The sequence below is a fragment of the Muntiacus reevesi genome, chromosome 2 (assembly GCF_963930625.1).
Source record: "Muntiacus reevesi chromosome 2, mMunRee1.1, whole genome shotgun sequence".
Lineage (NCBI taxonomy): Eukaryota > Metazoa > Chordata > Mammalia > Artiodactyla > Cervidae > Muntiacus > Muntiacus reevesi.
Window position 1 is genome coordinate 179,124,571 of NC_089250.1, and position 13,162 is coordinate 179,137,732.

At 39.9% G+C, this 13,162-nt stretch overlaps 1 protein-coding gene across 1 annotated transcript in view; it reads left to right on the forward strand.

Moving 5' to 3' along the window:
* Positions 1 to 12,357, forward strand: part of LOC136160335 (cytochrome P450 3A28) — a 28,454-nt gene extending 16,097 nt beyond the window's left edge. Inside the window, exons 8-13 of the mRNA XM_065923841.1 lie at positions 234 to 361; positions 1,375 to 1,441; positions 5,144 to 5,304; positions 8,381 to 8,607; positions 10,795 to 10,957; positions 12,262 to 12,357. Coding sequence (XP_065779913.1) covers positions 234 to 361; positions 1,375 to 1,441; positions 5,144 to 5,304; positions 8,381 to 8,607; positions 10,795 to 10,957; positions 12,262 to 12,357 — 842 coding nt within the window. The remainder of the gene's footprint in view (positions 1 to 233; positions 362 to 1,374; positions 1,442 to 5,143; positions 5,305 to 8,380; positions 8,608 to 10,794; positions 10,958 to 12,261) is intronic.
* Positions 12,358 to 13,162: the final 805 nt, after the last annotated feature.

Consider the following 13,162-nt stretch of genomic DNA (forward strand, 5'->3'; position numbering starts at 1 on the left):
CTCACTACTATAGTGATGGTCCCTAGATGTGTGGACTTGGTTGGCCTTTATCAGTCGTTGACTTGGAAGTCTGAGCAAAGGTCTAGAGGCAATGAATCATGATTGAGTATCCTGGTGGTTTTACTCTTTTGATTGGTAGAGCAAATTATATTTGCTAAAGGTAAACTATATTTGCTAAATGCAAAGTAAAATTTGCATTTTCACCAAGCTTCCTTTTATCTTTTTCCCTGCAGTATTATTTCCATTCCTCAACCCAGTTTTTGAAATATTAAACATTACTCTGTTTCCAAAAAGTACTGTGGACTTTTTCACAAAATCTGTAAAGAAGATTAAAGAAAGTCGCCTCACAGATAAACAAATGGTAAAATCTGGTGGCAGTTATGAGCGGGTGTTCACTTTTTGATAATTTATTGACTGTATACATATGACTTATATACATCTTTGCATTTTTGAAAGATAGGTAGAAAAATTATAGAATATAGAATAGAATGGTTCTAAAATGTGGGGGAGCAATGGAAGAGGAAAAGGATGGGGAAGAAAATAAGATTATGAGCCAGAGAGCAGTTTAAATACAGTGAAAAGCATGCTAATTAGCATATGAGGGATAAAAGTTACTGATTAAAAATAATTTTACTGATATTCCACCAAATATTAGCTTGGTAAAGAGTTACTTCAATGCCAAGCCTCATATTTTATAGGTTGTCTGATGAGAGACTCTATCAGATGCCTGATACATTGTAGTCTTTGAAAAAGTTGAGCCCTGTCATAGTCTGAAGTGAGCAGGAGTCTTCTCTGGCCAATGAAACCACAAGCGCTTTAACTCAGTTTGGCCTTCATGAGGCCATGAGGCCAGCACAAGGGTGTCTGCAGATTAGGAGAGATGGGCTGGTTACCCAGGATGTCGCTGAAGAATGTGTAGAGTCCTGGGAGGGTCAAGACTTTGTAGATGCTTCTACAAAATCTGCTAGTGACCTATGCAATGTGAGGGAGTTAATTTGTGTGTCCATTCATTAAGAGTTAAAGTTGAAGGGGATAAAAAGGATTGAAGTCATGGACCTATTCCTGAGCAAACAGGTGTGACAGGAGAGAGCAGATCTGGTTAAGAAGCTGTTTCAAAAGTCAAAGAAACCAAAGATCAGAGAGAGTGAAGACAAAAAAGCAGTTGGAAGTGATGGCTGGGTTTCTCTCAGGGAAGCATCATGGTCTCTAAGATTTGTAGGTGGGTGGTTTTGTTCACTGAGGACTCAGGCAATATTAGTTAGACTCTTGCTCTTTAAGGGGCCATATTCTCAGGAAAGAAGTTAAATATACACTCCTGATTTATTTCTATCTTCACAAGTAATTTCTAAAATTGATTTCTCTTTCTGTTTCCAGAATCGAGTGGATTTACTTCAGCTAATGATTAACTCTCAGAATTCCAAAGAAATTGACACCCATAAAGGTAACCACAGAGAGCTTCACAGGGGCCACTATGGGAAGACGCATAGGAAGGGTGCGGTTCTCAAAATATGCAGGAAGTTTTCCAGGCATGTGAGAATTTCTGTCAAATTGAAGAAAGACACTTGTGCAGAAAGAGTAGGCTGTGGTACTTCCTGGAAGTTTTCAGGCATAACTTTGTTCAGAGCTCAAAAGTGCCAAGTATAACAAGGATGTCATGCCCAGAAGTGAATCATGGTCAGTGGATCACTACAGCTGAACCTCTGGGGAGCTTTGTTCTAATATAAATTCTCAGACTCCTCCAGATCCACATTGCCCCACTGTTGTTGACCTTAACTTGGAACTCTTGGTTAAGTTTGTGTTTACGAGTTTACTCTACTCTAGAGATTATTTTTTTCCCTTCTCTGTGAGAGAAGCCTTTGAGACTGGGAATACACTGTTTCTCTTCAAACTGTCACCTACTTATTTTATCATTCATGGATGGTTTCTGACTAAAACCATCATTACCATGATGGTTATAACATGATGACTTTCTGATCCCATCATTCTTCTGTATTTAAGAGTTGATGTTCCTTTGTAGGGAAGCTCTCCATTCTCTCTTGTTGGCTTACTTGTTCATTTATATTTCTATAGCATGATCTCATGTACTCTCTTACATCACTTTTCATTTTGATTCTCAAATTCTTTCTGGTTTGTCCACTGGAGCTTTTTCAAGTAGGATCTTATATTCTTTTTTCTTTTCTCCTTTCTTCACTTTAAATCTTTTTTTTTAATGGACTGTTTTTAGAATAGTTATTTTATAAGAAAAATGAGTGCTAATTATAGAGATTTCCAATATACATCCTGGCCCAAAAACACACAATCTTCCCCCTACTATCAAAAGACCACACCAGAGTTATGCAGTTGTTACAATCAATGAACCTACGTTAATACATCATTATCATCCAAAGTGTATAGTTGACCTTAGGGTTCATTCTTAGTGTTATACATTCCATGGGTTTTGACAAATGTGTAAGGATGCACCATTAGCACATACAGAGTTTCCACTGTCCTTTAAACTATATTTTTCTAAGAACTTCCTCACTTTCTGGTGTAAGACAATCTAGGTTTCTCTTACCCCTGAATAGCCCTGGAATCAGCTGTTTTTTCAAAGGTGCTCAGGTTCCCTTTATTAAGAAATTGTATTTAGAAATCCCAATCTAGGATCTTAGGAATGCTCATTGCCTCTAGGGTTTCTTTGCTTCTAGATCTTTCCAGTGGACAAAGCTAAGAACATAAAATATATTTATACAAGACAGTAAACATAAGCATTTCCATATCTACCCATAACAAGAGGTGTACACAAATTCTCTCTTTCCAACAAGAAAGCCCTGATTATTAGTTTATTCCATGACAAGATTACTCCCACATGTTTAATTTTAAGCTACCAATCATCTGACAACCATGTCACAAAACTCTTGAATTTAAAAAAATTTGTTCTGGAGCAAGAATGATCTGACACCAGCACACCACTATAAATATATCTAAAACTGTGTTTAAATCTACTTCAATCTATAATATCTATCTAGATATGTAAGTACATGGTCCAATACATCTTTCTGAGATGAAGGAGTATTCTGTGTCTGCATTGTTCAATATAGTAACCACCTGACATATGTGGCTATTAAGCACTTAACATGTAGTTAGTGCCATTTAAGCATAGTATTTAATTTTGATTAAGATTTAAATAGCCACATATTAGTACAGCTTTAAACTTTTTTGAGTATCATGGGGTTTATGCTCACTGGGGGAAAGAATTTGATAGTTGAATTTACCCACAGTAGAATCACAGAGATCATCATGGAGAAATCAGAATCTTGTAGATCTCTCTTCCACTCATTCTGTACTGTTTTCATTGTGAATCGCTTGGCTGGGGCAGGTACCGCATTGACTTGAGTGCTCTAAGTAACAAAGGTCCTACTTCAGTTCCATCAAATAGCTGAGAGACTGACCATGCTCGGTCTCTCAGGAGAAATTGAAGAGACCTGTTTATAATTACAAGGTTTTTTGGCTGAGCATAAAGGAGAGTAAACAATGGGCATGTACTGAGGAAGATGACCTTCAGGCCAGGATTGAATCAGCATTGCTAATTCCACTCCCTGGACCTCATTTTTCTATGGTGCATACTGAAAAATGTCCTTCCACAGACACATCCTTCCTTCTGGTATTTTAATGCTATTGATTAGACTAGGCCCGCTCACAACTCTAGCTTTTAGTCAGTCTCTGTGCCTATCTGAGATCATCCAGAGAAGACATGTGCCTCAGGTCTTCTGTTGCCTGATGCCTGTCAATTGCATAATCCCTGCTTCTTAGCCCAAGTATTACACTCGAATCACCACATCTTATGAAAGGTCAGACTCTGATTCCATTGTTATAGTTTGGAATTGAGTCTCTGATATTCTAATAAGTTCCCAGATGGTGATGCTGCTGGTCCACGAGCACACTTTGAGTAGAAAGAGCCTTCTATTGTTCTCTTAAGTTCCTACAAGCATGTTTAGATAAAAGATCGTTTAATTTATCCTGTAATGTGGCCTTACCCTTGTCCAATCTATCAAAGAATCAAGTTATACTTTAACTAGAGTAATTTAAATTATTCTGAAAGAGAATATGGCCCCGTATTACTTATAGTTAAAGTGCTTTAAGCTTTCTCCAAGGGACATACTGATTACACCATGTTTGTTAGACAAAAATGCTATCTCTTAAAATTATCGAACTGTGTTACTGGGGAGGCAGCACAGTCAAGATCAGGGAGCCAAGAATATTATCAGTCCGGTGCAGTCGCTCAGTCGTGTCCGACTCTCTGCAACCCCATCGACTGCAGCGTGCCAGGCCTCCCTGTCCATCACCAACTCCCGGAGCTTGCTCAAACTCATGTCCATTGAGTCAGTGATGCCATCCACCCATTTCATCCTCTGCCGTCCCCTTCTCCTCCTGCCTTCAATCTTTCCCAGGATCAGGGTCTTTTCCAGTAAGTCAGTTCTTTGCATCAGGTGGCCAAAGTATTGGAGCTTCAGCATAAGCATCAGTCCTTCCAATGAATATTCAGCACTGATTTCATTTGGGATCGACTGATTTGATCTCCTTGCAGTCCAAAGGACTCTCAAGAGTCTTCTCCAACACCACAGTTCAAAAGCATCAATTCTTTGGCATTTAGCTTTCTTTATGGTCACATCCAACTCTCATATCCACACATGACTACTGGAAAAACCAAGCTTTGACTATATGGACCTTTGTTGACAAAGTGATATCTCTGCTGTTAATATGCTGTCTAAGTTTGTCATAGGTTTTCTGCCAAGGAACAAGTGTCTTTTAATTTCATGGCTCCAGTTACCATCTGCAGAAATGATGGACAGTGAGAAAACTGGATTAAAACAATTTCTGCTTTATTCTTGTTTTTTTTATGTATTTACTCATTTTTAATTAGAGAATAATTGCTTTACAATATTGTTGGGTTCTGCCATAGAACAACATGAATCAGCCATAGGTATACATATTTCCCCTCCCTTGGAAGACTTGAGAATACAAAACACTCTCAGTTTGACTCTAATTGCTTTTATATTTTCCCCACAGGGATTTGGCGGTTTCATTTGATTTCTCATCATCTAAACTGTGATGTTTTATATTGATGTGTTTTATATAATATAAAATATCTCTTGTCTCCTTTTAGCTCTGTCTGACATAGAACTCGTGGCCCAAAGTATTATCTTTATTTTTGGTGGCTATGAGACCACTAGCAATACTCTTTCCTTCATTATATATGAATTGACCACTCACCCTGATGTCCAGCAGAAGCTGCAGGAGGAAATTGATGCAACTTTCCCCAATAAGGTGAGTGATGATACCCGGAGAGAGAGGAGGAAGGTGAAGCCTTAGCAAGAATGGCTTCTTGCTGCTTCTTGAATGTATTTGCAGAAAGCATAATCCTCAAATCTTTTACCTACTATTTAAGAAGGATCTAGGTGTACAAAACAAAGGGGAAACATAGATAATGCACTGCACACACAGGAATGTAGGTACTGTGGAAAAAATGCTGGTGTTGGCATATCACATATTGCTGTATGCCATGTAAAAAATCACAAAATCTTGGTGGAATCTAACAGTAAACATCTGTTGCTGTAGTGTCTGCATGAATGCATGCTTCAGGCTAAGTTGCTTCAGTCATGTCCGACTCTTTGCCACCCTGTGGACTGTAGACTGCCAGGCTCCTCTCTCCATGGGATTCTCCAGGCAAGAATACTGGAGTAGGTTGCCATGCCCTCCTCCAGGAGATCTTCCCAACCCAGGGATTGATCCTGTGTCTCCTGCGGCTCCTGCATGGCAGGCAGATTCTTTACCACTATGGCTGGACTTGCTGTGGTCTGAGTGTTGCCTGATCTAGGCTGGCCACAGCTAACTAGCTGGGCTGACTCAGCTCCACACATGCTCTACACATGTCTCATGTTCCACATGTCGGCAGCTCAGGGCAACGGTAGGTGTCAAGATCAAGAAGCCCAATCTTGTGGGTGACTTTCACACAGGCTGCTAACATCGCACTAACCAGCTTTCCACTGATTCAAGGTGAGCCACCTGAGCAACCTGAATGAGAATGGGAGGGTATCACAGAGTTAGATGCAAGATAAGGATAGATCGTAGCGCCTACCTAAATTACAGGTGATGTGTTTTCTCTGGTAAATCTTATTTTGGGATTATTTTGGTGCAATAAGATGAAAAAGTCACTAAGAGACAGAGAGTAGTCAAAGCATTGTGTTCTCCTCTTTTTATAATAATACTTTTAATAACAACACCACTATTGGCTAATATTTACTTCTTACTATCTATGTCTATCTAAGCACTTTCCATTGATGAATGAATCTAACCTTCATAAAATTCCGTCTTAGTCAGGAGAGTCTAGGTTATGCCTCAGTAACAGATTAGCCTAAAAATCTCAGGGGCTCTCATAGCAAAGGTTTGCTTTTAACCCACATCTGCACATCCAACATGGGTTGTTAGTGGAGGAATGAGTACAAGATTCTGCTCCACAGAGTCCCGTGCGGATTCAGGCTGAGGCTCCACTTTCTTATAACTACCTTATCTGAAACATTCTTTTTATCTGGGGAATGAGAACCTGAGAGTTACTCACTGACTTTTCAAATATTTTGTCTCTAAACTGACATAACCAGCTCAGTTCACAGCCCATTGGCAAAGTTGGTTTCCCATAACTTCAGATGGGCTGGGAAATATGGGGCCTACATGGATGCTGGGGGAGCAGTGAGTGTCTCTACCACACAACCCTCTAGAGGGTCAGCTCCCTCTGTCTCCATGTGACATATGAGAAACCTGAGTGACAGGGAGATGAAATACTTCCAGACACTAGTCGTGTACCTGGTGGTGATCAAGTCAAGCTGTGATCCAGGGTGTTGGCTCCTGAGCCACCCTTACCCTCTACAATGTTTTCCCTTAAATATAACCCCATGTGACAGCCACATACCACCCTCACTAGTCTCAGTTCAGTTCAGTTCAGTCACTCAGTCGTATCCGACTCTTTGCGACCCCATGAACTGCAGCATGCCAGGCCTCCCTGTCCATCACCAACTCCCAGAGTTTACTCAAACTCATGTTCATTAAGTCAGTGATGCCATCCAACCATCTCATCCTTTGTTGTCCCCTTCTCCTCCCACCCTCAATCTTTCCCAGCATCAGGGTCTTTTCAAATGAGTCAGCTCTTCGTGTCAGGTAGCCAAAGTATTGGAGTTTCAGCTTCACCATCAGTCCTTCCAATGAACACCCAGGACTGATCTCTTTTAGTATGGACTGGTTGGATCTCCTTGCAGTCCAAGGGACTCTCAAGAGTCTTCTCCAACACCACAGTTCAAAAGCATCAAGTCTTTGGCATTCAGCTTTCTTTATAGTCCAACTCTCACATCTATACATGACTACTGGAAAAACCATAGTGTTGACTAGATGGACCTTTGTTGACAAAGTAATGTCTCTGCTTTTTAATATGCTGTCTAGGTTGGTCATAACTTTCCTTCCAATGAGTCAACATCTTTTAATTTCATGGCTTCAATTACTATCTGCCCAAAAGCATAAAGTCAGCCACTGTTTCCCCATCTATTTGCCATGAAGTGATGGGACTGGATGCCATGATCTTAGGTTTCTGCAGATATCTGCAAAAACTGGAGTTCTTTGTGGTATGAGGAGAGCTGGCCCCTGGAGCTGGAGTGACTTGTTTAGACCTTCAAACCTTCTGGTCACACCTGAAGGGACAATAGAGGACACTTCCAGCAACAGAGGGTGAAATTGAGAGTTCTGATTCCCTTGTAACTTCCTCTAGAACTGAAACTGTGCTGCTGGTAACACTCTGTCTTACTCTTCATTTGTGGGTTTGGTTTAGAAAGGAATTTGTTTCTCCCCAAATTATTTACAGAGTTTTCATTTAATGTAGTATTTCCAAACTATATACCTATAATGAAAAGAATGAGCAACAGGAGCCTTCAACTGAGAGCCTTCATGTTGAATAGGGGATTTGCTCTTTTACACATTCTCTTCACTTGGTACTTATGTGTGGCCTCACTTTCAAAAAGAAACAGTGATTTTGGCCTATTTCACTTAAGAATAAGGGTTTTAGTCTATTGCTCACGTTTGTTCTCCTGAGAAAGAAGTACACTGCATGATGATGTGCAGGATTTCAAGCCCTGGTTAGGGCACTGTACCAGTATCTCCCCAGTCATCACTATTCTACATTTCAATGGGCCCTTGAGAGGTCAGAGGACATGATAGATACTAAAATGTCCATAAATGCTAGGGTCCTTGACCAATTCAAATTATTCCCTGGAGCACCTAACGTTTCAATAGGACTACATTGATGGAGTTGAAGGTTGATTCGAAATCTTTAATTTATCAAAATCTGTTTTTCTCTTCCGAGGCCCCTCCCACCTACGATGCCCTGGTACAGATGGAATATCTTGACATGGTGGTGAATGAAACTCTGAGAATGTTTCCAATTGCTGGGAGACTGGAGAGGGTCTGTAAGAAGGATGTGGAAATCCATGGGGTGTCCATTCCCAAAGGGACAACAGTGGTGGTGCCACTCTTCGTTCTTCACAACAACCCAGAACTCTGGCCAGAGCCTGAGGAGTTCTGTCCTGAAAGGTACAAGACCCTGGAGAAGAGACACCCACCCTCATCCCTTTTGGTGCTTGTGTGTTCTGACAACTCTTCTTGTAGGTGTCGAATGGATGACCATGCAATCATTTACTTGTATATCTTTTTATTGCTTAAAAGATTTTTCTCTTTAACTGTGTTCATTGTTTGAGTTGAATTATTCAAACTAGATTAGAAAAAAAAATTATTAGCTGTCTTTATTCCTAATACACTAAGATAGGCCTCATTAATAATGTGTGTTCTTGTGGACAGTTTTCTATGCATATATAGATTTTTGAAACTTTGGGTGGTATTCTTATATATTATTTAGTCCTAAACTGCTTGATCTATTTAATAATAAACTATAAAGAATATTCTATGTACATATGTTTGTATGCATATTCCATAAGTTACCTTACTACTGTCTTACTTCAGGTGTATAGGCTTTTTATTTCCTTTAAGCCTTTCTCTCTATTCTCTGCTAGCTCTTCGAATTCACACATGTTCCCATGTTCCTTATTTTTAAACAATGGCTGCTGTTTCCTCTTATTATTGTGGGAGTGCAGGCTTAGAGGTCTCATCCCTGTGGTTCAAGCAGCCTCACTGAGGATGGAGGAGCACCCAGGGGCCCTGGTTCTGTCTGTGGCTGCAGACCTGGGCCAGCTCCCTTCTGTCTCAGTTTTCGGTGACTTTCCAAAGAGAAGCCCTCTGTTCTCTAGACGTCTAGTCTTCCTCCTTGGAGAACGGTTGAGTGTCCTTTTCAGGAATTAGGAGCAAAGGTCTGGTTTGGGCACAGCTTGAACTCCGGATAGAGTTGATGCTCTCCCATTTAGTGTGAGGGATCGAGGTTTGGAATGAACTTTTCGGGCACTGGCTGGGATCTGGACTTTCATTTCACCCTGACTATGGGTTGTCATTTCATTTCCTCCTGATGACCAAAGGCTGTCTTGTTCGCCCTGATGTCCAGGTTCTGCCATAGTGGTGGGTGACACACAGTACTTGTGGATGGAAGCGTCAGAGTCCACCAAGTCCTCTGTTCTGGACCAGGGAAACTGTTTCTCCCTCAAACTCGGCAGCTCCCCCTCCCGCAGCATCAGGAACCTAAAATCAGAGACCACTCACTGTGCTTCCCGTTCATTCATTTAGCCGTCAAGCAGAGATTTGGTGCTTACCTGCCTATGTCGGGGACGGGCCACGGAGAGAGAAACCAAGTATTTACAAAGGCCTGCTATGGAGAATTTTTAAAACATACACAAGTATGGATATATACTGACACATATACAAGTATATTCTGTAGACACAAGCCTATGAAATACATTTTTACTGCCGTATATTGCTAGTTGTGTTAGTTTCTGCTGTACAATGTGTATCTGTATGTGTCTATTCCCTGCTTAAGAAGCATCAACCCATGTCTGCATCATTCACATGACACTACTGCCCTCCTATCTCCATATTATTTTACCACATTGTCGGTAAATATTGCATAATGTTTTGCAAAATAAGGACTCTTTTAAATACATGTAACCACAATGCTATTATCACTTTCCCCAAATATACATTTTTCCTTGACATATTCAAATATTGAGGAGTCAAATTTGTATAAAACAGAGATCTAACCATCAAGGAACTTATAGGCTAGTGGAACAGATAGACAAAGAAATCAGTGATTCTCTAGAGTAACCTGGCATCACATGCTGACATAATTCTACTGACCTAAGCATTTTGTGTGTGGCAGAGAGAGGTAGAGAGTTAATGACACATGGCGATTGGAAGGGAAAAGAGGGAAAGCAATTGAAATATAACAATTTAAATACTCAGAGATGTTTCTCCTGCTTCCTTCCCCCATGAGCACATGAGTGACATAAGTGTGCTTGGAGATGGGAACCCATGTTTCCTTCAATCAGATTCATTTCCTAACTGCCTTTCAGAGAATGAGCATGTCACCAGCCTGAATGTAAATTTAGAGTTTAAGGATACATTTTCTTTAAATAACCATTACCTCAACTCAACAGGAGTGAAAGCTTCTGTAGGGTCCAGGGAGTGGAACTTATCTTTCTTACCACAGCAGTAATCAGTTACCAGCCCACAGAAATCTCCTTATGCTACTGGTCCAAGAGTTAAGTTAGAACCTCAGACCTGCAGCTCTTCTGGTTTTTCTGTTTCATTCACTTGTTTCATCTACTGTTGTGGGTCCAGGTTCAGTAAGAAGAACAAGGACAGCATAAATCCTTACGTCTACCTGCCTTTTGGATCTGGACCCCGAAACTGCATTGGCATGAGGTTTGCTTTCATGAACATAAAACTCGCTCTCGTCAGAATGCTTCAGAACTTCTCCTTCAAACCTTGTAAAGAAACACAGGTCAGCAGTTCACTTTCTGCATTAACGTTTTATTGGGAGTTGTCTTTTAACTGGTGGATCTCTATATATCTAGGCAAGTTATCAATTCAAAGGATAACTTATTCTATCAGCCAGAGAATCTGTTCGGAGTCACCTGAAACCTTTAACTGTCAATCATCCCTGAAGGGCTAAATCAGCTGCTTCATAAAGACCCAACTATAAAGGTCATCTGGAGTCAATGCAGTTAGTATGGCAGGACTGCACACCATGCATTGAATGGAAGAAAGATTTTAAATTTGGCTTCAAATTCACTGGAAGGAAGTGTGTGCACAGTCATGAGAGCAGCAACTTTTCATCATGACTTTTCAGTGATGCTCTTTCCCACCAGAACTTAGAGAGGCTCTTCTGACAGCGGGTCTCAGCCACTGCTTGTATAGTAAAACTGATGGAGAAATTTTGCCATAATGCCTAAGAATCTGGTGCATTTTAAATAGTCAGTATTTTTACTTAAAATTTAAATCAATAAAGAACACAGGCCAACCTGACTTTGTATCAAGCCTGGTACAGAATAGATGCTCAAATAGGTATTTTGTGGAATGAATGAGGGATGAATGTTATCACTATCCCTCTTGACACAGCTCAGAATAAATATAAAGAATCAAAGATAAACAGGCAAAATTGAGCAAAGGTGGTCAAAAGGTGCAAACTTTCAGTTATAAATGAGTACTGGGGCTGTCATGCAAAGCACAGTGACTGTTGTTACCATGTCTGTATGATGTAAGTGATTGCATCCTAAGACTTCTCTCACAGGGGAAACAATATTTATTTTTTTTCTTTTCTTTCTATATGAGATGATGAGTGTTAACAAAACTTACCGTGGTAATAACTTTATGACCTATATAAATAAATCATTATGCTGTATACCTTAAATATATGCACTGCTATAAATCAATTATATCTCAATAAAAGTGGAAGCTAAAGTCTGATAGGACATGATAAGGGAATACTGTGAGCAACTTTATTCCCACATGTTTTATAAGTATGTTAAATAAACCAACTCTCTCAAAGATGTAAACTATTAAAATTCATTTAAGGAAATATAGACAGCCTGGCTGTCCCCTTATCTGCCCTTGTACCTACTAAACATATTGAACTGGTAGTTTAAAAAAATTCCAATATATATCATGCTGGAAGAAGCTTTGTTGTTGTTTTTATCGTTAAGTCATGTCCGACAGTTATAAAGCAGTATCTTGTCTACTTTTTTTGTTGTTGTTGTTAGCAGGGCTTCATTAATTGGTTCTCATGTGCTTGTTTACCTGTTGCAGATCCCCCTGAAATTATACACTCAAGGACTTATACAGCCAGAACAACCTGTTATTCTAAAGGTTGTGCCTAGAGATGGGACCACAAGTGGAGCCTGACTTTCTCTAAGGATTTTCACTCTGATTTTGAAGGAAGCTGCATCTCACAACACCAGAGACGTGATCTACTTTGATAAAACCAATAAATGAAGATGGGCTTCACCTACTGTACTTGATGGTGAGTAGGGATTCTGCATAATCATTTAGCTTTCTCACTACCTACCTGGATTATTATATACTATGTGTCATACAAAGGAGGTGACTAGTAAGTGCCAGATACTCAGCTTCACAGGTTCTCATAGGACACTCTCCATCCACCCCAGCTAGTACTATCTACTCTTCCTGAGCACTGATCAGAATGAAGACTTCTCAACAATCTTATTGACAGACTTTAATGAAAACAAGAATTAAAATGGTGACTGGAACAATATTTATCTCACAAATTATATTTTGAATATGCTAAATAAAACATCATATTGGGCAAGACAATAAACATCTGTTTACAAGAGTATCACCTGATGCCTTTGTGCACATTAGGGTGGAAGAATACAACTCAGTCTAGGGATGTAGTGACCAAATAGTTTTTGACTATCACAATTGCTGGTGGGTGGGGCCATTTTCAAAACTCCATCTTAACATATTAAATAGGTAAGAGTTAATTGACTATGACTTTGCCCAGTGTTTAGAAATCTACCTTTTAAATCTACCCTTTTAGTTTAAATCTACCTTTTTTTGGAGCACATATTTTCCATCCCTCTTTGTATTCCACCCTCAACTCCCAGCCGTCTTAACACCGTAAACATGGAATAAAAGATGGTTGACTGGGGAGAAAGGCTGCAAGCACTGGTCACTTTCAGTTGATGTC